Source organism: Notamacropus eugenii, chromosome 4, assembly GCF_028372415.1.
Source record: "Notamacropus eugenii isolate mMacEug1 chromosome 4, mMacEug1.pri_v2, whole genome shotgun sequence".
In the NCBI taxonomy this organism is placed as follows: domain Eukaryota; kingdom Metazoa; phylum Chordata; class Mammalia; order Diprotodontia; family Macropodidae; genus Notamacropus; species Notamacropus eugenii.
Window position 1 is genome coordinate 474,533,425 of NC_092875.1, and position 26,232 is coordinate 474,559,656.

The following is a 26,232-nucleotide window of genomic DNA, read 5'->3' on the forward strand; positions in this document are numbered from 1 at the left end:
TCAACTGTAAAATGGGGTTAATAACAGCATTTACCTTGCAAGGGTGTTGTGAAGATCAAATGAAATGTAAAAGCATTTAGCACAGTGCCAGGCACAAAGTAAGAACTATATAAATGCTTATCATCTCTCCCCCTCACCCCGCCCCCAGCAAAAAAAAATCCCATGTTTCTGATAGTGCTACGTAGTAACTCTCAAATTCTCATCAAACACATAAATTGGTGTACTGTTGACTGAGAAAAGGGTGAAGAATCTGTGATCTTCCTTTTTTTGGGGGGGAGGTTCTTTGGGTTTAGGAAACCCTAGGAAGCCACGAACAGTTGTACCAGTGAAAACCAAGAAGGGAAGTGAGGTAGGTACTAGAAAGCTGGTAGTGGGGTTCTTCTCTCTACCACTAAGGCCATGGGACATTCCCACTTCATTAGTAGTAAAAAAAAAAAAAAAAAAAAAAAAAAAAAAATTCACAGTATTTTTTCTTAGTTTAACAAAAAGTGTATAAGGAATTCAACATACTTTCAAAGTTGCACAGACTGTATATATTTCCTTCTGTTTTGGAAAGCAATTTAGAATTACAAGTAGAAAGTACCTAAAATCTTAATACCCTTTTCACCTAGTGATTCCACTGCTAAGTATATACCCCAAGGAATACAAAGACAAAATGAAAGGCCCCAAATATATCAAAATATTTAGGGCGGCCTTCTTTGTAGTAGTAAAGAATGGGGAAAAGTAGTGGTAGTAATGATAACAACAAGTAATATTTATATAGTTCTTCATTATATATATATATATACAGTGTGTGTGTGAGTGAAATATATTCATTTCCACTTATATCCATCCTGCTCTGCTGTATATACAATTTTTGGAAAGGCTATTCACAGCCCATTGGTTTTCATAAACCAGTTATTAAAATGTCTCTGACTGTTAGGAAGTATGATGAGCAACAGTAAATATCAACGAACCCTTGAATATTTTCATGTCAGGGCAGCACTCACTTCTCTCTTCCTTGGGGCCAAGCATGGTCATCATAATTTTGAGTATACAGTTCCAACTGTTTCGCTGTTATTCTTTCCATTTACAATGCTGTAGGGCTTTGTTTTACTATTTTTGCTTACTTGACATTAGTCCATGTAAGTCTTTCCACGATTCTCTGTATTCCTCACCAGGTGCGTGGGACTACCCCCCTCACAGACCTACACTCTCACACACAAACATGAGGTCTGGAGCCACAATCAAATCAGCAACCACTGTTCCTGTAAAGGATATGTCTCTCCATCTACATTCCTGGGATCCCACTCAACATTCCTGTAACTTTTTGAACCAAAATATACTTCCCAGGCCATCTCCACTCATCCTGATCTATATTTTGCCACTGGGCCCAGATGGCTCAGGAGGAGAAAGTGAGGCTGGTGACTCTTCACAGCCTTTCCTCACTTAAATCCAATTTAACTGCAAGTCATGGCATCATCTCCCTGATGTCATGGTCCTCCTTGAGAACAAAAGACAACAACTTCTTAGGTGGCTGCCATATACTATTTTTCCTTATTAGAATGTAAGTTTCTTGAAGGTGAAGACTTATTTTTGCATTTGTATTTCCTGTGTTTAGCATAGTGACTGTCACATTATTATTTAATAAACGCTTTTAAAATTCATTCCTACAGCACAATAATATTCTATTACACTCATACACCACAACCTATTCAGGCATTTCTCAGTCATGGGTCATACATTTTTTGGCAGGGTAAGGTGGGGAAGTAAGGTGATATAATGGATACTGGAAAATTTGGAGTCAGGAAGACCTCCCTATGAATCCTGTCACCCCAAAGCATCTGGGCAAGTCTTTTAACCTGTCTCAGTTTCAATTTCCTCACCTGTAAAAATGGGAAGAACAATGGAGCCTACCTTTCAGAGCTGTTGTAAAGATCAAATGAGATTAAAAATATGTGCCTAGTACATGGTGGGTGTTTAACAAATGGATCTTCCTTTCCCCTTCCCCACTTTGTTACATAAATTTGTTACATAACCGCAAACCAAGGCCTTACTGCTGCAAGCAATCCTTTTACACTTTCCCAATTCACAATTCCACTTACCACAGAAGCACGTCCAAACCTTTCATCCCCACTGCCCCACCCCCTTCTCAGCTGAGAACTTTGCCTCATGTTTTACAGAAAAACCAGGCCGCTCCTGAGAGGTCCCTCTTTCCCCCTTCCCCTCTATGTCACACCACCCAGATACCTTTTGCACCACTCACATTAGGAGGCCCTTCTCCTTGCCAAGGCAGACGCATCTACATGCTCACAAGATCCCATTCCACCCCATTTTCTCTAGCAGACTGTCCCTTTTATTATCCCTGCTCTCTAAGTTTCAGCGTTTCCCTGTCTACTGAAAAAATGTTCAAAATTGACCTCATTATCTCCTTCCCCTGCTCCTCTTTCTAACTTCTCTGTTACAGTTAAGGGGCCCACAATTGCAAACTAGGCATCCTTCTGGACTTCTTTCACCCCTCATCTCTGTTGCCAAAGCCAATTGATCCATAACACCTCTTGCACATGCTCCCTTCTCTCCTAACACTGCTATTACTTTGGTTAAGGCCCTCATCACATCATGCCTAGACTATTGCAACAGTCTGCTGGGTGGTCTACCTGTTACGAATCTCTCTGCATCTGCTGTCTTTGTCACTTCGCCAAAGGTCTCTGAGGTAGGTATGATGGTAAAATGGTGTGGGTGATGTCTTTGGATTTGTGTGTAAACTGGATTTCAGTGAGGCAGAGTTGCACGAAGTCATCAGCCTCACTACTCCAGAATCATCACAGTCCAGTGGCAGGACTGTATTAAGATGACTGCTGATGGCTCAGGATGCAGTGGATGACCTTGGTGTCTTTGATGTGTAACCAAGTTCTAAGTGTGCCACAGAACCACTGGCTTCATGGTTGTTGGAATAAATTGTCTCATCCATCCATTCCACCAGGGGAAGTTTTCACATGCTTGGAGTAGATACCCCCCCTAACTTAACAATGGGTTTGAGACCCCTTGATTACCCTCAATCCAGTTTAGTCCATCTGCTGAAACGTTTTACCAGGGTATGGTTGTTGTGCATACTATAGCATCTTGGAACCCCAAGTGAGAGTTGGGTAGAACAGGTAGACACCAAAGGCGGATGAGCAGCTCTGAAAAGGGCTTGGCAAGCATACACTAGAGGTATTAATTCTCCCTAAACACACCCTACCCCCCCAAGTTATATGGCAAGAGGAGGTTATCCCCCAGAAGTTCAAGGATGCCTCCACTGTCCATCTCTATAAAGGTAAAGGAAATAAATTGTCCTATGATGATGTATGTGCATGTGTGTGTGTCTCTCTCTCTTAGTTATTGCTGGCAAGATTCTTGCCAGAGTCTTTCTTAATAAACTGATCCTTCATCTGAAAGATGGTCATCTACCTGAGAGCCAGTGTGGCTTCAGAAAGGGCCACCAAATAGTTGATACAGTGTTTGCTGCCTGACAACTCCAGGAAAAATGCCAGGAGCAGAACAGAGGTCTGTACACAATGTTTGTGGATCTGACCAAGGCCTTTGACACTGTCAGTCATGAGGGCTTAAGCAAAACTTGGTTGTCAGGAGAAGTTGATCATTACAGCATGTCAATTTCACGACAGCATGGGACCTACGTTCTGGATAACTGACGATGCTCTTGTGCTTTCTCGTCACCAATGGAGTGAAGCAGGGCTGTGTGCTTGCTCCCATGCTTTTTTATAGCGTGATGTTGTCAAATGCTTTCAATGAGAATGAACACACTATCAAAGTCAGTTACTGCACTGATGGTAAATTCTTCAACCTGAAAAGGCTCCAAGCCAAGACCAAAGTGGAGGGAGTGTTGGTGCATGATTTTGTTTGCAGATGGTTGTATACTCGATGCAGCCTCTGGAGCTTGTAATTGATCTGCAGGACCAATTCTCTGCTGCCTGTGATAATTTTGGTCTAACAATTAACAACAAGAAAACACAGGTGCTCCATCAGCCATATGTGGAACCATCAGTTACAGTAAGTGGAGAAGTTCTGAATCCTGTGGATAAGTTCACTTATCTTGGTAGTGTACTTTCCAGGGATGTACGCACTGATAATGAGCCGACACACACACTAACTCAGCGTCTGGGAGGCTCCAAAGGAAAGGATGGGAGAGAAGAAGTATTAGACTGATCATCAAACTGAAGGTCTAAAGAGCCATTGTGCTGACCTCACTGTTGTATGCCTGGGACACCTGGACAATCTACCAGCACCATGCCAGGAAACTGAATCACTTCCATTTGAACTGTCTTAGGAAGATTCTGAAGATCCTTACTCGAATTAAACTGCCAACCATTCAAACTCTGCTTCAGAGTGCAACTCTGATGAGCTGGCCTCATTGTCAGAACGCCAAAAAGACTATTTTGTGGAGAACTCACACAGGACAAGCATTCACATAGTGGTCAGAAGCGATATAAGGTCACTCTCAAGAACTTTGGAATTGATTGTGTGACATGGGAGACACTGGCACAGGACCGCTCAGCAGGGTGTGTGTACACAGAGAAGGTGCTATGCTCTGTGAGCAAAGCAGAACTGAAACAGCCGAAAGGAAATGCAGGATGTGCAAAATGTTCACACAGCCTATCTGGGCCCAACCCATGGTAGAGCATTCAGAGATCATATTGGTCTGATCAGCCACAGTCAGACACAATGAAACTTGACTCTAGCATAGTGATATCATTTTGGTCCTTTTTGAGAATGAAGGACAACAACCAACCAAACAACAAACCAGCCTCTCCTCACTCCAATCCATTCTTCACTTAGCCATCAGAATGGGTGTCCTAAAGCACAGGTCTGACCATGTCACTCCCCTCTCCTATTTAATAAAATGGCTCCCTATCACCTCCAGGGTTAAATCTAAAATCATCATTTAAAGTGTTTCATAACCCAGCCCTAACACCATACCATGTACTTTCTGATCCAGTGACACTGGCCTCCTGGTTGTTCCATGCAAGGGACACTCCATCTCCCAATTCCAGAGATTTTTATAAGCTGTCTCTTATCCTTGAAATATTTTCACTCCTCATTTCCACCTCCTGGTTTCCTTCAAGTTCCAGCTGAAATTGTACCATCCATAGGAAGCCTTTCCCAATCCTCCTAATGCTAATGCCTTCCATCTGTAGATGTTTTCATCTGTAAATTATTTCCAACTTATCCTGAATATAGTTTGTTTGTAAATAATTGTTTGCATGTTGCCTCACCTATTAGACTGTAAGCTCCATAAGAGTAGAGACCGTTTGGGGGTTATTCTTTGCATTCTCAGTGCTTAGTATGGTTTTCTGGCACATAGTAGGTGCTTAATAAATGTTTACTGACTCATTTTCCTTCATTTTTTGCAGCACAGTTAAATTCCATCACAACCACATAACACAATTTGTTCAGCTGTTCCCCAGTCCAATGGGCATCTATTTCTCCCCCTGATGCTTTATCACAAAAAGTGCTATTATAAGTATGTTAGTGCATATGCAGACTTTCTTCTTATCAGTGGTCTACTTGGGTCTAGTAGAAGAATCAGTCAAAAGGTATGGACATTTTAGTGATTCTATTTATATATTGTATATAATATAAAAAGATACATTATACATATTTACATAATTCCCAGCTGCTTTCCAAAACAGCTATAGTGATACACGGCACCAACAATATACCAGTGTGTCTACACTGCCGCTCATCTTTGCCAATTTGTAGCATATGAGGTGAAACCTCAGTGTTCTTTTGATCTGCATTTCTCTTATTAGTGACAGAGCATTCTTTCATCTGATTGTTACAGTTTACAATTCTCTTGAGAACTGTTTGTTCACATTCTTTGACCACTTCTCTACTGACTTTTGGGAGGAGGTGTGTGTAAATAAAATTATTTATAAACCTTGGAAACTAAATTGTTACACAGAAATTTGACTGTGTATTGTTTGTATAGAAGCATTTAATTTGATGTAATCAAAGTTGTCTGCTTTATCTTTTGTAACTGCTTCTACTACCTGTCAAAGTTTATAAAACAATTTTTTTTGGTAATTGATTCTACTACATCTCCCACCTAGTTGCAATCCTCTTGACTTCCCCGCTACACCCTTGAAAATCACTTCAGCCCTGCAACTCACACCTCTAATACCCTCTGCCTCTGGGGTCTCTCTACCTTAAAAAAGAAGGCAGAGAGCTCCTAAACCCTCCACTAAGGAGGGTGCCCAGGTCAGCCATCTTTTCATTTCCCACCCAGCTACAGCCTTTGGATTTCTCCATCATACTCCTATGACAGGTACTTTCCCTCACCTTTCTCTACAGTTTCCTTTAGTGTGTAGTCCTCCCCCATGAGACTGTAATCTCTTGAGGGACTGCCTTTTCTCTTTGTATCCCCAGCACTTAGCAGAGTGACTGAAATGTAGGTGCTTTAAAAATGCTTACTGACTTGACTGAATTAAAATATGGAGTAAGGTGTTGCCTAACTTCTACCACTCTGCTTTTCAGTTTTCTCAAAAGGAATTCTTTCCTAAGCAATTTATGTTTTCAGGTTTATTAAACACTAGATCATTGAGTTTCATTGTTTCTGATTCTCTCATAGATAATCTGTTCCACTGATCTACCTCTCTATTTTTAAACCAATAGTAGAGATGGTTGTCAAAGACAACAACAAATTACATCATAACCTTGTCTGTAATACCTTTGAAACAAAGAGGAGGGAACAGTTATAAGCCATATATCATCTCATAAAACAGAAAGAAGCAGTGGAGGGCTAACACTTGTTAAAAAAACACAACAAAACTTGGCAAGATATCCAACTAAAAATCAACCTCAAGGCATTCAAGGATAAAAATGCAAGGACTATATAAACAGACTAAAAATGAAAAATATTTACCCAAAAAATCATCTCCATAAATTCTTTTCTCCATCATGAACTTAGACCCTACATCCATAGTACTGAATGTGCTTACAAGAGTTAGAAATGGCATTACAGAAAACACTAATGGAGAAATACAGAAGAGATCTGTGCTGGAGCTGACAGTTTTGAGCACTTTCAGAAACGAAAGGTATCTGAATGATGGGAAGGTATCAGAGGTCACAGACCTTATTAATAACAACAAAAAAGGAACTGGGAAAACATCAGAAGCAACCCATCTATATGTCTACTCTCTCATTTATACAAAATTTTTATAAGTGTCATTTATACATGAATTGAAGACATCTTTAATGAGAGTATTTATGGGGAATATTCACAAACTATTTAGCAACGAATCACATCTTGATCATTTAACAACTGAAAGATGTAGAAAATATAAGATCATTATGCTTATCGTTTGTTGATTATGAAAAATCATTTTACAAAACAAATTACTACTTTACAAGTTTTTTTTTTTTACACAGTGTGCCTCATCCAGACATCAAATTTGAGATTCTTTTGACAGTAGAAATACCTTCAATGACCTTCTGATAATAAACATCGGGGGGAAGGAGGGGAAGCTTCTAAAGGAGTTTGGCCAATCAATTCGCATAGGAATAACCAAATAAAGGAAGAATGTTTATTGCTCAAATTTCAACATCACTTGGACAGCTACCTTAGAAAATCTGTTCATCATTGTGCATGCCTGGGATAGAAAGTACAGCCTAACCCTAAACAAGCCCAGAGGTGGAAAGGAAGAGTGAGCTGAACTGCTTTTTGGAAAAGGCAAAGGTCCTTTTTGGACCCCAAGTTTCCTGTGAAAGTGAAGGCCAATCTTTCTAATACTAACAGTCTACCGGTGTTGCTAAATGGCAGAAAATTGTGGGATACAACTGTCTCTAAATAGTAAAAATGAGTATTGAACAGAGAGGGCAACGGAGGGGCATGTGGTGGTTGCAAGTGGGCTGTAACGTATAAACATTGAAAAATTCTGAAGAAAAGGCATAAAAAATGTCAAGATAATGAAAAGATAACAGCCAGCCAGCCTGATCCACTGATACCCTCGAAATGTCAGGAGAAAGCAAAGAAGGCTGTCAACCTGTTGAATGGAGCCTCTGTGATAGAATGTAGACAAAAGTCAGAGTGGAGGGGGATGCATGGATGGGTTGCGTTCTGCATTGTTGGAGGGAACTCAATAAATGATTATAATCCATTACCATATTTTAGGATCTGATAAAGAAGTTACTGTTACTAATGTGGGAATTATTCCTGAATAAGCTATCTGTATATGGCTAGACTATTAACTCATTAGAGGCAAAGATGAAAACACACAATTAAAAGAATAAAAACGAGAAGGTATTCCATGCCACGAAAACAAATCTAATCTGATCTATTTAAAGTAGATGATTAAAAAAAAAGTGGGAAATGGTTGGAGGAACAGACATAAATGCCAATTATAATAATTTCCTAAAGAAGTTTCACATACACATACATGTATGTGTATATATCAACAGTCATTAATAGGCCAAAAGAGCCTTGCTTTAACACCAGACGTGATCTACTTGCCAAAAGGAAGCATAGGAAAGCTAATGGCACTTTAGAATATCAATTCATGTATAAAATATGGAGGATGACAGAAGATTATGAATAGTACTGAGATATACACAGTAAAAAGTAGTGAATCCAAAAAGTTTACAGAAAGCTTAGTGAAAGATTCAATTAGGCAAGTCATGTCCAGGGCATTTAAGGACAAAACTGGAAGCAGACAACAAAAGACCCATAGAGACTTATATAACTTTTCATCTTCAAAGGCAGGGGAGCAACCACATTTAGTTGCTAAACTGACAGATCTGGATGCTCTGCACAGGAAATGGCACTAAAGAAAGTAAAGCTGGGGAAAACAGGAAAGACCAAGCATGAAGAGTGTAGGTCCGCAATGGAGGTGACAATTTTGAGGAGCTGAGTTACTGATTCTCAGCTTATCTTTCAGAGGGGAAGGCAGGAATGACGTGGAAAAACCCTGAACTTTAATATTATCATAAAGACTAATGATCCACATGCCTACTTTTATCCATATAATAACACCAGGAGAATCTGGGGGTCTTTAGGGAAAGACTAGACCTGTGGCTTCCTTTGCCAATGCAAAACTGGTACATGAGACTTTTATGAGAATAATTTACAGATTATTGGGGGTTTCTCTGATCAGAGTATGGGAAGGGAACTAGTAAGTCTTCATAAACAATATTCTACAGTGGATCATAAGTTCATCATCACACAAGTGACTGAAAGGGAAAAGAGAATACGAGATTCTACTGTGCTTGTTGTTTATTGACTATAACAGTGAGTTTGATTTAGCAAAGACGCTCTTCTCCTAGGTGTCTTAATACACATTTCTCACGTATAAAATTGTACTTGACTCCATAGAAGATGCAACAGAGGTAAAACTGATAGCAGCTTCTCATTATTAATTTTTATTATTAATATTTAGCCAGATATAAAACAAGGGTAAGCTTGCCAAGTGTTTTATAACTGTCATGGACATGACCAGCACAAAGTCCCATGGATGGTGAGGTCCTTTAGATGTTCCTCTTTTAGCCATGACATTATACTGACTAAATCAATCTCCAGAACATGACAGGATTTCCTTCACTCAAAAGAATTTGACTTCACTATCTACGCTAAAAAAAAAAGTAAATAAAGAATGTCTATTGTTGAGACTACATTATTCAGTAGAGTGGCAAACCCAGAGCTCACCTGTCAGTACATATATCTTGGATAGACACTACACGATAAGCTGAGCTTTTTGTGTAGAACAATACTGGAGAGTACACAGTACCTCGAAGCTTACTGTATAGAACTGTATTAGAGAGCCAACTGGTTTGCTGCTGAGAAACTATACAGACTTTTTATGACCCCAAGCCTTTCCTGAAACAAAGGACCATATTCTTTCTGTGATGAGAGGCAGCATGGGTTTAAGTCCTGCCTCTAACACACATTGGTTGTTATCCTAGGCAAGTCACTTCTACTCAGTACCCTAAAAAACTCTAAAGTTATAACTTCAAAAGAAAGCCCTGATTTGCAATGACAGAGGAAGGTCCTCACCAAGAACTCTGTGAATAAAATTACAAGGTCAATCTCTGCCTAATGGGCCCCAAATTCTTCTGGTGATATTGAATACATACAGGTTATGGAATGGGACAGTCTCCAAGTAAGGGGAGCTGAGGATCATTCAAAGGGCAATGAAAGGTGTGTGGCTGCTGTGAGACTACAGCATACTATAAAGAATCATACAGAAGTAACACAAGGATGGTATCCAAGAAATACATGACTAGAAAAAAGGCATGGGCTAATCATGTAGCAAGAATGATGGACAACTGAAGGGCAGCCTGTGTGCAATCTAGTGTCCAGTCTGAGTGGAAGGTGTAATGTTAAATAAAGACTGGGAAGGTAGATTGTACAGGGTCTTAGTTGCCAGGCTAAGAAGGCTTTTTATTTTATTTCAAAATACAGTAAGGAGCAAATTAATAGTTCTTGATCAAGGAAGTCAGATCCGTGCCTTCTGAAGATTATTTTACCACCTTCATGGGGGAATGGATTGGTGAGAGGAAAGACTGAAATAAGGGAAGTCAGTTAGGAGTCTGTTGTAATAGTACCCAAAGAGTTGATGAGGCCTTAAACTCTGATAGTGACTGTGGAAGTGGAGAAAAAGGGACAGATTTACAGAAGTTGTGCACATGGACTCTTCAAGACTTAGAAACTGGGCATGAGAGGAAACAACAGACTTTCAGAGTTAGAAGGCCCTTAAGAGGCTATTAAATACAGACCAGTAATCCCTTTCACCATGGGGCTAGCATCTAGCCTTCAAATAATCTCTCAACTCTCACAACCCTTCTTTGTACCCCTCCTTCACAAAGCTATTCTAATTAGTCTTCATAGTTATTTTTATATTAATTACTTCCCCAACAAGACTGTAACAATAACTCATATTTCCACTGCACTTGAAAGTTTACAGAGTAGTTTCTTCACAATGGTAGACTTCTTATCGACAGTCCATAAAGTAGTATGCAATTAGGAATAAATTGACTTGACTAGATGATATCAGAGGAGTAGGGACTGTGCCTTAGATCTGTAGAGACCACTGGTACTAGATTTAAGTCAGCTGAATTATTTAATATTTAAACTAGCCCTATAAAATTTGGAAATTTTGATATATATATATATATCTAGAAGATGGATAAAGAGTACAGAGATTATTTCCCTGTTTTTACAGAATGAAAAACTGAAGTTTAGAGAAGTTAATCACTTACCTTCATGTCACACAGTGAAAATCCATCATCATGAACAGATGTCACGGGTGACTGTCAGAGAGGCATCACATGCAAAGATGACTTTGAAATTTTGCTATTTATTTGCTTAAGCTTCTTTGTTCCTAATGATATTCCAAATTTCAGCAAAAGATTAATTTTTAATTGAGTCCAATAACATGCTTAAACTAAAGACTAAATGCTGATGACTGTCGGCAGCAAAGAGGGACAGTTATCAAGTATGTGGATTATGCAGAATCAGTACTCCCCATATATAGTTTTAAAAAAATCTCCAAATACACTAACCTGTGGGGAGGATAAGGAGCTCTACTACATGGTATAAAATGTCTTCTCAAGCTCCTAATAACCATAAAAACCTCTGAAAAAAGAAAGACTGCACACAGGCTGACATGACTGGAACAACGGCAAGCACAGTGTCCCTGGACTGTAGAGTATGTGGGGGGAGGAGGGTGTAAGAAAGTCTGGAAAAGGAGGAAGATGTCAGGTTATAAAAGGCCTTAAAAGCCAAAAAGAATATTTTGTGTTTGATCCCAGAGGTCAAGGAGAACCACTGGTAGTTTACTAAAGAGGAGTGACATGGCCAGATCTGCACTTTAGGAAAATCATTCTGATAACTGAGGGGAAGATAACTTGAAGGGGGGAAGGGACTTGAGGCAGGAAGACTACTCAGAAGATTATTACAATAATCCAAGCAAGAGATGATGTAGGCAGGCACCAAGGTGATGGCAGTGTCACAGGAGAGAGGAGGGTATGTATAAGAGACGTACAACTGATAAGACTTGGACAACTGATTGTATATGTGGTGCCCATGACAGTTATATCAAAGTCAGAAATGGAAAGTTTGGGGGGAAGGATAATGAGTACAGTTCTGAACATGTTGAATTTAAAATGTCTAAGGGATCTCCAGTTTGAGATGTCCAATAGGCAGCTGGAGATGCAATACTTGGTGCTGACAGAGGTAATGACTAGCTTAGTGGATCTGAGAATCATCTCCATAAAGAAAATGAATTCATGGCAGCTGATCAAATCACCAAGTAAAACAGAAAAGGAAGAAAGCACAAGAAAGATTCTTGGGGGACACCCTTGGTTAGTAGATGTGACCTAAAGATCCAGACTGAGTGGGTCAGACAGGCAGGAGAATCAACAGAAAAGAGTATGCCAAGAGAAGATAATATCATGGAAAAGAAGGTGACTGACTATCAAAAGCTGAAGAGAGGGCAAGAAGGATGAGGATCGAGGAACGGTCGTTAGATTTGGAAATTAAGGGATCACTGGCAACTCAAGCCACAGCTTTGGTGGAAGGAAGCCAAAAGCTAGATAAAAAGATTATAGAAGACAGTGAAAAGAAAAGAAGTGGAGGGTCCTATTGTGGGTGACCAAAAGGAGTGTAGAGGCTCCTATTGTTGAAGCCCAAAAAGGAGTTTAGCCACAAAAGAGAGGATAGATATATGATGACTAAAAGGGATGGATGGATAAAGTGAGAATTTGATGAAGATAGGGGAAATATGAACACAGTTGGGAAGAAAAGGATGATAAAGGTAGAACAAAAAAAATCTGGAGAAGAAATGGCAGAAAGGGGGTGTTAAGGGGGAGCCAAGATGGCAGAGTAGAAAGACAGACCTATAGAAGCTCCCTCACACAGTCCATAAAATACCTGTAAAAAATGACTCTGTAGAGCAGCAGAAACCACAAAATGACAAGTAAAAGAGATTTCCAGTCCAAGACAGCCTGGAAGGCGAAGAGGAAAGGTCTGCTGCACTGGGCACGGAGCAAAGCCCAGGCGGCAGAGACAGGACCCAAAACAGGCTTCAGGGTGTGATTAGCAGCAGCTGCAGTCCCAGATTGCTCAATCCACAAACACCACAGACAGTTTCAAAGGTCAGTGAGAGGGCTCCTTCACCCAGGAGAAGGGAACCATTTACATTCCTGCATGGAAAGATAATATTTGTAACTCCTGAGACTTTTCTCAGTATTTGGGTAGTTGGAGGGATTGTGCGTGCGTGCGCGCACACACACACACACACACACACACCACAGTGTGAGTTGAATAAGAAGGGATGATATCTAAAAAAATAAAGAGGTGAGAGAGGAATGTATTGGGAGGAAAAAGGGAGAAATGGAATGGGGCAAATTATCACTCATAAAAGAGGCAAGAAAAAGTTTTTTCAATGGAGGAGAAAAGGGGGGAGGTGAGAAGGAAAAAGTGAAGCTTACTCTCATCCTGTTTGGCTTAAGGAGGGAATAACACACTCACTAAATATAGTATGAAAATCTTCAGGAAAGTAGGGGAGAAGGGGACAAGTGGGGTGAGGGGGATGATAGAAAGGAGGACAAATGGGAGGAGGGGGGTAATTAGAAGTAAACACTTTTGAGGAGGGACAAGGTCAAAAGAGAATAGAATAAATGGGGGCAGGATAAGATAGGGGGAAATATAGTCAGTCTTACACAACATGAATATTATGGAAGTCTTTTGCAAAACAACACATATATCGCCTATATTGAACTGCTTGCCTTCTCAGTGGGGATGGGTGGGGAGGGAGAAAGGAAGAGAAGTTGGAACTCAAAGTTTTAGGAACAAATGTTGAGAATTGTTTTTGCATACAACTGGGAAATAAGAAATACAGGTAATGAGGTGTAGAAATCTATCTTGCCCTAGAAGAAAAGAGAGAAGATGGGGATAAGAGAAGGGAGGGGTGTGACTGAAGGGAGGGCCTATGGAGGGAAGGGGTAACCAGAATGCAAGGGTTATGGGGGGGAGGGGAGAGATGGGGAGAAAATCTGGAACTCAAAATTTTGTGGAAATGAATGTTGAAAACCCAAAATAAATAAATGTTAAAAAAAAAAAAAAAGAAACAGCAGAAAGAGGAGAAAGGCACATCAATGATCCTCTCTAAACCATCTACAATGTGATGACAAAGATGAGCTGTTCCACCCTCCTCCAAATCCATTCCCCCAGATATCAGAAACCCTTTGCCTGACTCCCACAGTCCCAAGCACAGTGGGAAGGCTGGGAATTCTTCCAACTACGTATGAAGTGAGAATGTAGACAGACCTTAAGAGACCAGGCTTTGCTTGAGGTTTCACAGCAGGATTTCTGAGGGGAACACTGCTGGGGCGCTGGAGGGGAGCTGCACATCCCTCGCTGTCCCACTTCCCATCTCCCTCCCATGTCCCACCTCATCTTCCTCTTCTTTGCTACATTTCTTGGTAAAAACTGCTTTCATTCTTAACGCCCCCATGTCCTCCCAGGGTCACCCTGCCAAACACAACCCTAAGGCTCCGAGCCACCTTCTAATCACGAAATCCCGCCCCCTCTGCCCAGTCCTTGTGGACGCCCACACAATTACCGATACAATGTAACAGCGGCCCTCTGACGTCAGCCCTACTAGACACCCAGGGCCCTCTCCTCTGCTCTCCAGCTTTTCAGCCTCTCCCCAGGCCCCAGTGGTCTCTTGGCAGATGCCCTCGCCCTCAGCATCCCCGTCCTTACCGAATTAAAACGTCAACAAGAGATGATTTAACAGATGTACTGTCAGAACTGCTACGGCCACCTTCACGCCCCAACTTATCCCCCGGAGGGTCCGACACGAGGCAGGGGCTCCTCGGACACACCCCCTCAGGATCTCCGTGCCGGCCCCGGCCGCGCCGGCCCTGGAGAACACAGGCCCGCCTGCAGGCCGCGGGGATGCTGTCAGGGGCGAGCCGCACCAGACCACAGGCACATAACGGACGGCAGGCCAGGCCGGGCCGGCTCCCGGGCCCGGGGGAGGCCCCTCCTCTGAAGGAGGGCAGCCATCCCTTCCAGACCAATTAGGGAATAATTAATCGGAAGTCCACGTAGCCCCGGGGCACGCACGTGCACACACACCTCCCAGCACCGGCTGTGCCCCCAGGACGGGCAGCACTCGGGTTAACGGGAAGGGCCCACGGCCGGGGGAGGGTGGCCAGAAGGCCCCTGAGGGCACTGTTCACGGAGGGAGGCCCCGGAAGTTATTGGCCTCTGCCCCCGCAGGGTCACCGGTGGCGCTTCGCCCCGCAAGGGATCGGGGGAGGACGGGCGTCCCCAGTCACGACCAACCACCGGGGACGGGGCAGAAGGTGAAGGAGTGTAATAAAATAAATACGGTAAATCTGGGCGTGGCGACAGCGGAACCCGGGGCCCCAGCCGGGTCCGAGCGTTTTACAGCCCGGGCCGCCGAGGCAGGGCGCGGACGGGGCGGGGGTTCCCCTCCCGGGGACGCCCAGGCGGCACTTACCGGGCGCTGGGCACGTCCACTGGCCCGAGGCTCCCGCCGCCGGCGAGCGCGTGGCTGCCGTATTTCTCCTCCATCCCGCGCGGGTCTCAGGGGCCGCCGCCGCTGTCGCGGGCCCCGCCGCGGCCAGGCCTCATCTCCCGCCGCCGCCGCCGCCGGGCCGGCCCTTCACTCGCCCATGGCAGTTCGCGGCCTCGCAGGCCCTCCCTGCGCGCCTTCGGAGGCCGGCCTCACTAGGCCGCGAGCCGCGGCTCGGGCTGGGGCTTCCGCTCCCGCTCCGGCTCCGGAGGCGCCGGGTTACCTCGAGGTGGCGGCGGCGTGAACGTTACCAGGCCACGTCATCCGGCCGGGCCGGCGGCCTCCTCCCAGTGCGCCTGCGCCGAGGACTAGCTGCTCCCTACCCGCCCTTCCTCCTTCCCCGACCTTCCCTAACTTCCCCTCCCCCTCCTTGGGAAAGACTCAGAGTTACCGGCCCCGCCCGGCCTCCCTACTTTCCCTTTCTACTCTGGCAAGGGGTCACTGTGAGCTAAGGACCTGGAGAGATGGATGGATGATGGGTGGATGGATGGATGAATGAATGGATGGTGGGTGGATGGATGGATGATGGGTGAATGAATGGATGGTGGATGGATGGATGGTGGATGGATGGATGGTGGGTGGATGGATGGATGGTGGGTGGATGGATGGATGATGGGTGGATGGATGGATGATGGGTGGATGGATGATGGGTGGATGGTGAATGGATGATGGGTGAATGGATGGATGGTGGGTGGACGGATGGATGGATGGATGATGGATGAATGGTGGATGGATGGGTAGATGGATGGATGGTGAGTGGATGGATGATGGGTGGATGGATGGATGGATGATAGATGGATGGATGGTGGATGGGTGGATGGATGATGGGTGGATGAATGGATGGGTGGGTGGATGGATGATGGGTGGATGGATGGATGGATGGATGGATGGATGGATGATGGGTGGATGGGTGGTGGGTAGATGGATGCTGGATGGATGGATGGATGAATGGATGTGGGTGGATCGATGATGGGTGGATAGATGGGTAGATGGATGGATGGTGGGTGGATGGATGATGGGTGGATGGATGGTGGGTGGGTGGATGGATGATGGGTGGATGGATGGATGGTGGGTGGATGGATGATGGGTGGATGAATGGATGGGTGGGTGGATGGATGATGGGTGGGTGGATGGATGATGGGTGGATGGATGATGGGTGGATGAATGGATGGGTGGGTGGATGGATGATGGGTGGATGGATGGATGGATGGATGGATGATGGGTGGATGGGTGGTGGGTAGATGGATGCTGGATGGATGGATGGATGAATGGATGTGGGTGGATCGATGATGGGTGGATAGATGGGGAGATGGATGGATGGTGGGTGGATGGATGATGGGTGGGTGGATGGATGATGGGTGGATGGATGATGGGTGGATGGTGGATGGATGGTGGGTGGATGGATGGATGGTGAGTGGATGGATGGATGATGGGTGGATGGATGGATGGATGGTGGGTGGATGGATGGATGATGGGTGGATGGATGATGGGTGGATAGATGGGTAGATGGATGGATGGTGGGTGGATAGATGGATGGGTGGGTGGATGGATGGTGGGTGGGTGGATGGATGGGTGGGTGGGTGGATGGATGATGGGTGGATGGATGGATGGATGGATGGGTGGGTGGATGGATGGATGGGTGGGTAGATAGATGGATGGTGGGTGGATGGATGGGTGGATGGATGGATGATGGGTGGATGGATGGATGGATGGTGGGTGGATGGATGGATGGTAAATGGATGGATGGATGATGGGTGGATGGATGGATGGATGGTGGGTGGATGGATGGATGGTGAGTGGATGGATGGATGATGGGTGGATGGATGGATGGATGGTGGGTGGATGGATGGATGGATGATGGGTGGATGGATGGATGGATGGTGGGTGGATGGATGGATGGATGATGGGTGGATGGATGGATGATGGGTGGATGGATGGATGGTGGGTGGGTGGATGGATGGATGGTGGGTGGATGGATGGGTAGATGGATGGATGGATGGTGGGTGGATGGATGGATGGATGATGGGTGGATGGATGGATGGATGGTGGGTGGATGGATGGATGGTGAGTGGATGGATGGATGATGGGTGGATGGATGGATGGTGGGTGGATGGATGGATGGATGGATGATGGGTGGATGATAGATAGATGGATGATGACTGTGGAAGAACTGAGCAGAATCATACATCTCTAGTATTTATATGACAATGATGAAGTTGGTAATAATAGTAATAACTCGTATCTCTGTAACATGATAATAATGATGATAGCATTTCTATAATAACAGCATTCCCATAATGATGATGATGATGAGAACTAATATTTCTATAACAGTAATAGCAAACATTTATAAAGTATACTAGCACTGTTCTAAGTGCTTTACGATTCTTATGTCATTTGATCCTCATCACAGCCCTGGGAAGTGGGTGCTGGGACCATCCCCAGTTTACATTTGAGAAAACTGAAGCTGATGGAGATTGACTCCAAGATTGGCTTGGCCCAGAGTCACCCAGCTAGTATTTGAGAGAAGATCCCAGGTCCAGCACTCCAACCACTTTGCTGTCTAATCCAGGCCACAACTAAACAGAGCCTCCCCTCTCTGTTATCCCCAGCTTGGGATGGTGAACTTACTGCTCCACATTTGTACAGTGACTTCTTATCCTCCGTTCCTTGTCCCCCCTCTGTGGAGGAGAAAAATCGAGCTGGATCTTGGAGGAAGTTATGTACATAGAAAGATAGAAGTGATGGAATCCTAATAAAGCTGCTCCCAGCCCCAGTATTCCTTATAGGCCCCACTGAACAAAAGGCCCACTGCCCCTACCTAGCCACTCTCCCCACCGCTCAACATCCTAACTTCCTCATATAGGCCTCACTGCTGGCTAGAACGACAGGTGTGTCCATGAGCTCATAGTTCCCACAGAAACAGCAGGCATCTCCACGTAATGGGGTCCCAGCCACTGCCCCCAGACCCATGCCTCATATTTCCCACAGAAATAGCAGGTGTGTCCATGCACTCAACCACAGCCACATCCATCTAGCCTTAGACAGGATCACAGTATTCAGCCAATTAGAAAGCAGCACTACCAGGATGCCTAAGTAGGATGTAGACCCCAAAATAATAGAAGGGACTTTCCCTAAGTAGGCCCCTGTGCAGTAATAGTAAAGAACTGATCTAGATTGAACTTATGACATAGAGAGGCTTATTATAATACCATTATCATATATACATACCCCCCCAAATGAATTTTTCTGTATGTAGTGTGGGTAATCACATGCATACTTCCACTGTCGCTGGGATCTCTCCCCTATTACCTAATCCCTTAACAAACCCCTCCTGAATTTTTAATATTCATAATTTCTGTTGTGTAATTGCATTTTTACCCTATTAAAATTCATCTTGCTTTCCCTGAAGTTACTGGTTCCTCTGGGAACTTAGCCTGCTTCATGAGAGGCGTCAATCTCAATAAATGCCTGTAGTTGGATTTCAGGTGGTCTCACTCTGAATTCTTTAAGACAGTTCCACCACAACACATAACGAAACCCCAGCAGAGCAGTTCAGGTAAGGAAATTTAAAAAAAACCATGGAGGCAATAATTAATAGATGGGTTCCGGCAATGTAAACATATTGGCGTGGCTGGAATGCAGATAAGATTGAAACTCAGATACTCTCATATCTAAGTGGTGCAAAACTATAAAATAAAGGATTTTTCTCTAACATTAAAAAAATATCTACAGAGCCAAAGGGATTCTCCTGTAAGGAGGTCCCTATGGTCTGGATTTAGGTACTATATGTTATACGGGACTTTGAAGCATTTCTGATGAAAAGACCAGAGCTGAACAGAAAATGTGATCTTCAAATGCAAGGCTCAGTGGAAGAATAAAAAGGTAAATAGGAAAGAGAAAACAAAAGGCATTGAGTAAGGTTAAACTGCTTACATCCCTACAGGGGAAGATACTTTTAACTTTTTTAAAATTTATTTTTTTAAATTTATATTTATTTATTTTTAGTGTTCAGCATTCATTTCCACAAGATTTTGAGTTCCAAATTTTCTCCCCATCTCTCCCCTCCCCCTAACCCAAGACACCCTGATTACCCTTTCCCCAAGTCTTCCTTCCCTTCTATTACACCCCTCCCTTCCCTTATCCCCATCTCCTCTATTTTCTTGTAGGGCAAGATAGATTTCTATACCCCATTACCTATGTTTCTTATTTCCCACTTGTATGTAAAAACAATTTTTAACATTTGTTTTTAAAGAATTCCAACTTCTCTCCCTTCCTTCCTCCTCACCCATCCTCACTGAGAAGACAAGCAATTCAATATAGGTTATACATGTGTAGTTATGCAAAAGACTTCCATAAAAGTCATGTTGTGAAAGACTGACTATATTTCCCTCCATCCCATTCTGCCCCCCATTTATTCTATTCTCTCTTTTGACCTTGTCCCTCCCCAAAAGTGTTTACTTCTAATTACCCCCCTCCTCCCATTTGCCCTCCTTTCTATCATCCCCCACACCCCACTTATCCCCTTCTCCCTCACCTTCCTGTAGTGTAAGAAAGATTTTCATAACAAATTGAGTGTGCCTGTTATTCCCTCCTTAAGCCAAATATGATGAGAGTAAGCTTCACTTTTTCCCTCTCACCTTCCCCCTTTTCCCTTCCATTGAAAAATCTTTTTCTTGCCTCTTTTATGAGAGATAATTTGCCCCATTCCATTTCTCCCTTTCTCCTCCCAATATATTCCTCTCATCCCTTAATTTTATTTTTTTAGACATTATCCCTTCCTATTCAACTCACTCTGTGCCCTTTGTCTATATGTATATAATCCCTCCAACTACCCAAATACTAAGAAAAGTCTCAAGGGTTACAAATATTATATTTCCATATAGGAACGTAAATAGTTCAACTTTAGTAAGTCTTATGATTTCTCTTTCCCATTTACCTTTTCATGTTTCTCATGATTCTTGTGTTTGAAAGTCAAATTTTCTATTCAGCTCTGGTCTTTTCATCAAGAATGCTTGAAAGTCCTCTATTTCATTGAAAGACAATTTTTTTCCCCTGAAGTATTATACTCAGTTTTGCTGGGTGGGTGATTCTTGGTTTTAGTGCTAGTTCCTTTGACTTCTGCAATATCATATTCTAAGGCCTTCGATCCCTTAATGTAGAAACTACTAGATAGACACTTCTGGGCGACCTGCCAGGCTTTCTTGGGCTAAGGATTTGCTTCACTCCCTCATTCTGTGGGTTCTGCAGCTCCAGAGTGCGTGCTGTTACTCCGATCTTGGCTCTACCCACGATACTTTTAACTCTTAAGAACTGTATCATTATTAGGGCAATTAGATGGAGTTAATTAAAAGAACATGTGGGTATAACTTGACTATGATGGGATGATATCCACCCCCTTCCCCTGCAAAAACAAACAAGCAATTAAAAGTTGAGAAAGAGGGTTGCACTGGGGAGAAGAGGGAAGGGAGAAGCTGAATGGGGGTCAATTATCTTAAATGAAGACGTGCACAAGATCTATTACCACGGAGAGAGAGATGGGGATGGCGGGTATCACTTGAAACTTGTTCTCATTGGAATTGGCTCACAGAAGAAATAACGTGCACACTTAGTTGAGTATAGAAGTCTCTTACCCTATGGAGAAGTAAGAGGGGAGGGGAATGCAAAAAGGAGGATGGACTGACAGAAGGAAGGGCAGATTGGGGGAGATGGTCAAAAGCAGAGGGGACAGAGAGAGAGAGGAAAAATAGGATGGCGGGAAGTACATATTTAATCATAACTGTGAATGGGATAAACTCACACATAAAACAGAAGTGAATGGCAGAGTGGATTAAAAACTAGAATCCTACAGTATGTTGTTTACAAGAAGCACACTTGAAGCAGACAGACACAGAGTAAAGGTAAAGGGATGGAGCAGAATCTATTATTCTTCAGCCTGAGTAAAAAAAAAAAAAGCAGGGATAGTAATAATGATGTCAGACAAAACAAAGATAAAATAGATCTAATTAAGAGAGATAAGGTAAGAAAGTACATCTTGCTAAAAGGTACCATAGGCAATGAAGTAATGTCAGTATTAAATATATGTGCACCTAATGGTATAGCATCCAAATTCATAAAGGAGAAGTTAGGTGAGTTACAGGGGAAATGAACACTAAATCTATACTAGTGGGGGACCTCAACTTCCCCCTCTCAAAACTAGATGCATCTAACCACAAAATAAAGAAGAAAGAAGTTAAGGAGGTGAATAGAATTTTAGAAAAGTTTGATGTGATAGTCCTCTGGAGAAAGACTTAAGGAATGGAAAGGAATATGCCTTTTTCTCAGCGGTATGTGGCACCTACTCAAAAATGGACCATGTATTAGGGCATAAAAACCTCAAAATCAAATACAAATATTAAACACACCCTTTTCAGATCATAGTGCAATAACTACATTCAATTGTTGTTGTGTTCGTCCTTCGTTGCCATCAGAGAAACCATGACATGCCTTGCATTTGACTTTGTTTTGAGTGAGTGAGGGTTGTGCTGGTCACCAGTCTCACTTCTCCTTCAGAGCCATCTGAATCCAGTGACCAGATATTCATCAGGATGACTGGAGATGACCCAGGATACACTGGGAGACCTTGGGCCCTATCAAACTATAAAATACTTAAAGAAGAGATAGTGAACCACCTAGTCCAGTATTACCAGCCTCTCTCACCAACTGAATTGGAGGGGGCAGTCCTGGGAGGACAAGAGCCAAAGGCCCCTCACCTGGTCCACCAAACTAGGTTGGGTGGGACTGACAGGTGGCTGGGGCAAGAGGGCAACTTTTTGCAAACAAAGCCTTCCACACCCTGGCATCCCAATCCTCATTCATTCAATTAGCCACAATCCAAGTGGGGCAAGGCAGTGGTAGGCCCTGAGCATCCAAAAACCCAAAAAAAAGGGGAAATAGTTCCTGCTCTCAGGGAGCTTATACTTTATCAAAAAGAAGCACCTTGAACATGTGTTAAGTCAATTACAAAATAGAATGTAAAAAGAAAGTGTTTTCCCCAGTCCCGACTCCTTCAGTCTGAATGACTCCTTAGGGCCTCACTTTCCCCTTCAATCTCCTCAGATCAGTTAATAAAGCTACTATTTCATAGACCCTGGTCTGGGGATCAATGATGTAAACCGCCCCCCCACCCCAACAATAGCCTACCTCCTGGACCTCGGGTGTGGCGAAGAACTTAATGGGAAGCTGGCACTTCTCCTGCCAATCATAAAGAGCAATGGAAAGGCATATTTTTTTTTTCCCAGTTTCTATTCACAAGGAAAAAGCTCCAGAACATCTTTTAATTCTTTTTGAAAAATTCCCTGACATTACAGAACTAAACTGAAATGTATTAGTATTCCACTTTTACATTTCAATGACAAAAACAGAAAAAAATTCATGAGCCTCCCCCAAACATCCAACCCCTCCAAAACAAAACAAAAAACCAGGAAGAAGCTCATAAAACTAAATATGGTTCTCTGCATTAATGGCTGAGCAGAGAAAGGAATTAAAACAATCATGAGTGGATGATAAAGTTGTGCAGAAACCGAAAATTTACAAACTATTTTAAACCTGGAATTGCTGACGGTTCAGAAAGTACACAGATGTATCATGGGTGGTGAATAGCAGAAGGGGGTTATGGGTGAGTCTGCATTGTTCTAGTTGCTCCCCATGCCACCCATCTCTGAGGAAAGCCTGACATTGATTAGATACTAGACCAGGCTCATGCTGGCAGCAGATCCAGTGATGGGAACCTACCTAGCAGTAGATCCTTTCACTGGATTGGCCATTTTGGTCTGAGCCCCAGAGATCTGATGAATCCTTGATGCCCGATTAAGTCATTTGGAATGGTGAGTTCATGAGCAGTCTGAGGAGATGCATCCAAACCACATAATCGTTGTTGCCATGCGTCATGGGAAAGGGAGATTGTTGCATTGCCAACTGGTGCAGCTTGGGCAAATCTGGCTGTGGAATGGCATACTGTCCTTGAATGGTATAGGCCTCTAGAGGTGGTCCTTCCAGGTCAGGGTTGAAGCACATGGACAGAGTGGTGTGGGGAAAGCTCGCACTGTTGCTGCCAGTGCTGTACCTGTCCTGACCACCTGCAAAGATAACTGGAGAGCTGGACAGTTTGGGCCAGTACGGGATGGTCACACCCTTCGGGGGAGACTCCAACATGACCATGCAGATCTGTTTCATGCACTCCATGATAGATTGAGAGATGCCAGCAATAGTGATGGCCCACTCAGTTGCATTTGGCAACATATCTCCTGCCACCTGGATCTGAGCCCCAGTACTCTTTCTTATTTCCTTGATCTTGCATCCTTCTTTTTCAGTGAGAGAGCCATACTGGCTAGCAGGGACCACAAGCCTCGGAGTACCTCGGGGTCTGCTGGTAACTGTACTATTGGTCATAGAGCTGCTGATGTCCTCTTCCAATTTGTCAATAATCACTGCAAAGGCTTTAAAGATGACATTGGTGGATCCAGCCAGAGGAATTATTTTCTCAGGACAATTCCCTTCTGAGATATTGATACGCACACCACTCTCTTCACCCATCTTCTTGACCTAGTCTTCTTTCTTTCCATTAATGCTTCCTACTTCCTTTCCATGCATAAGTAGTCTGATGGTGAGAGTGATATTTAATCCACGTTCCATCACACCAGTGTCCATGTTGAGCAGTGTTCTGGGGAGCAGGACTTTATAAAGTGGTCAAGTCTTTGGCCAGTGGTGGGAGTGGAAGCCAAAAACTTTGGGCCCGAGGAGAGTGAAGGGAAAAGGTGGAACAGGTGGGAAAAGGAAGGGCGGAAGGCTGGGGCCAGAACAATAGGGGCGGGTAGGAAGGCGAGGGGGCCCCCACGGGCAGACAGAGGAGGAAGGAGATGCTGGAGGAGGAAGGGGAAGTGACCCCGGGCTGGTGGAGGGTGGGAGAGGCGTGCTGCTCCAGCTGCTGCCTCTGCTGGTCTGGCAGCAAAAGACAGATTAAACATTAATGGAAACTAAAGAAGAATGAGCGAGTCAAAGAATCATAGAAACAATAATTTCATTAAAGAAAATGCCATGGGGAGGGACGGATGAAGAGAAGTTGGAACTCAAAGTTTTAGGAACAACTGTCGAGTACTGTTCTTGCTACTAGGCAATAAGAAATACAGGTAATGGGGTATAGAAAGTTATCTGGCCCTACAGGACAAAAGAGAAGATGGGGTCAAGGGAAGGGAGGGATGATAGAAGAGAGGGCAGATTGGTGATAGGGGCAATTAGAATGCTCGGTGTTTTGGGGTGGGAGGAGGGGACAAATGGGGAGAAAATTTGGAACCCAAAATTTTGTGAAAATGAATGTTAAAAGTTAAATAAATAAATTTAAAAGACAGCAATAAGACAACATACCAAAATTATGGGATATAGCCAAAGCAGTATTTAGAGAAAAATTTATATCTCTAAACTCATAAATAAACTAGAGAAAGAGCAGATCAATGAATTGGGCATGCAACTAAAAAAAATAGAAAAAAGATCAAATTAAAAATCCCCAATTAAACACCAAGTTGGAAATCCTGAATATCAAAAGAGATTAAATTAAATCAGAAGAAAGTAAGAGAACTATTGAACCAATACAACAGATTAACCATTGATTGATTTGATCAAAGTGTAACCTCCCAGATCCTTTTATGAAGTTTGGACACTTCTCTGATTGAGTACTGAAGGGTGCAATCTACTGGCTTAGCAAACAAATTAGCCACACCTCTGGGGCTTTCAATTACTAAACCTGGACAGATTTCTGAAGTTCAGAAATAGGAGGGTTAAAGCAAAGAGCTGACTGAAAGGAAGGAGAAAGTTTCTGTCTCCTCCATCCTAGCCTCCTCAGTCCATCAAGCTTAATCTCTGAGCTAAGCATTTACAGGCATGAACTCCTCTACAACTTGCTTTCTGATTACTAACTCTGACTTAAAATAAAATTCTTCTGGTCCTTAAATGCCCAGTGAACTTTCTGACAGTGTTTTTCCTTCAGTAGCCAGATGGAGAGACTTCAACCTGGGTCAGGGAAGCTGCTTAGCTCTGACAATCTCTCACCCCTTTCTAGTACTATGTCTGGGATGTGTAGCCTGAATTGTTGTGTGGTTTGTTCTTCGTTCTTGAAGAGGACTATGATATCAGGAAGATGATGCCATGATTTGAAAGTAAATTGGATTTAAGTGAGGGTGGGCTGTACAAAGTCCCCAGCCTCACTTTCCCTTCTGGAGTCATCTGGGTCCAGTGTCAAGATACAGATCAGGACAACTGGAGATAGCCGAGAATTTAATAAACTATGTCATTGTAAAGAGAAGAGACAGGATGTGAGTGATGAAAGCAATGTGCAATGTAGAGTGCTGGACTGATCATAGACTTATCCTCTCCAAGCTAAATATTTGTATTCAACAAAAGTAGCGGCTCCAAGGCAAAATGACTTCCAAAAGAATGAATGCCAATAGATTACAGCACTTCTCTGAGGGGGAATAGTTTATTGCTAACTTGGAGGAGAAGTTGAGCCAACACACAGCTGGTAACAGTAGAGCAGAAAAGACTGGTTTGATGAAAATAATGGGGAAATTCAGAAGCTGCTAGATTAAAAATGAGACCTCCACAGGGTTTACCAGCAGGGAAG

At 43.3% G+C, this 26,232-nt stretch overlaps 1 protein-coding gene and 1 pseudogene across 1 annotated transcript in view; both read right to left on the reverse strand.

Moving 5' to 3' along the window:
* The window catches only part of SLC30A5 (solute carrier family 30 member 5), a 53,601-nt gene extending 37,746 nt beyond the window's left edge, over positions 1-15,855 (reverse strand). Inside the window, exon 1 of the mRNA XM_072606454.1 lies at positions 15,504-15,855. Coding sequence (XP_072462555.1) covers positions 15,504-15,577 — 74 coding nt within the window. The 5' untranslated portion in view covers positions 15,578-15,855. The remainder of the gene's footprint in view (positions 1-15,503) is intronic.
* A 7,323-nt stretch (positions 15,856-23,178) lies between these two features.
* On the reverse strand, positions 23,179-24,296 carry LOC140498678 (poly(rC)-binding protein 2 pseudogene; annotated as a pseudogene).
* Between the last annotated feature and the right edge of the window lie 1,936 nt (positions 24,297-26,232).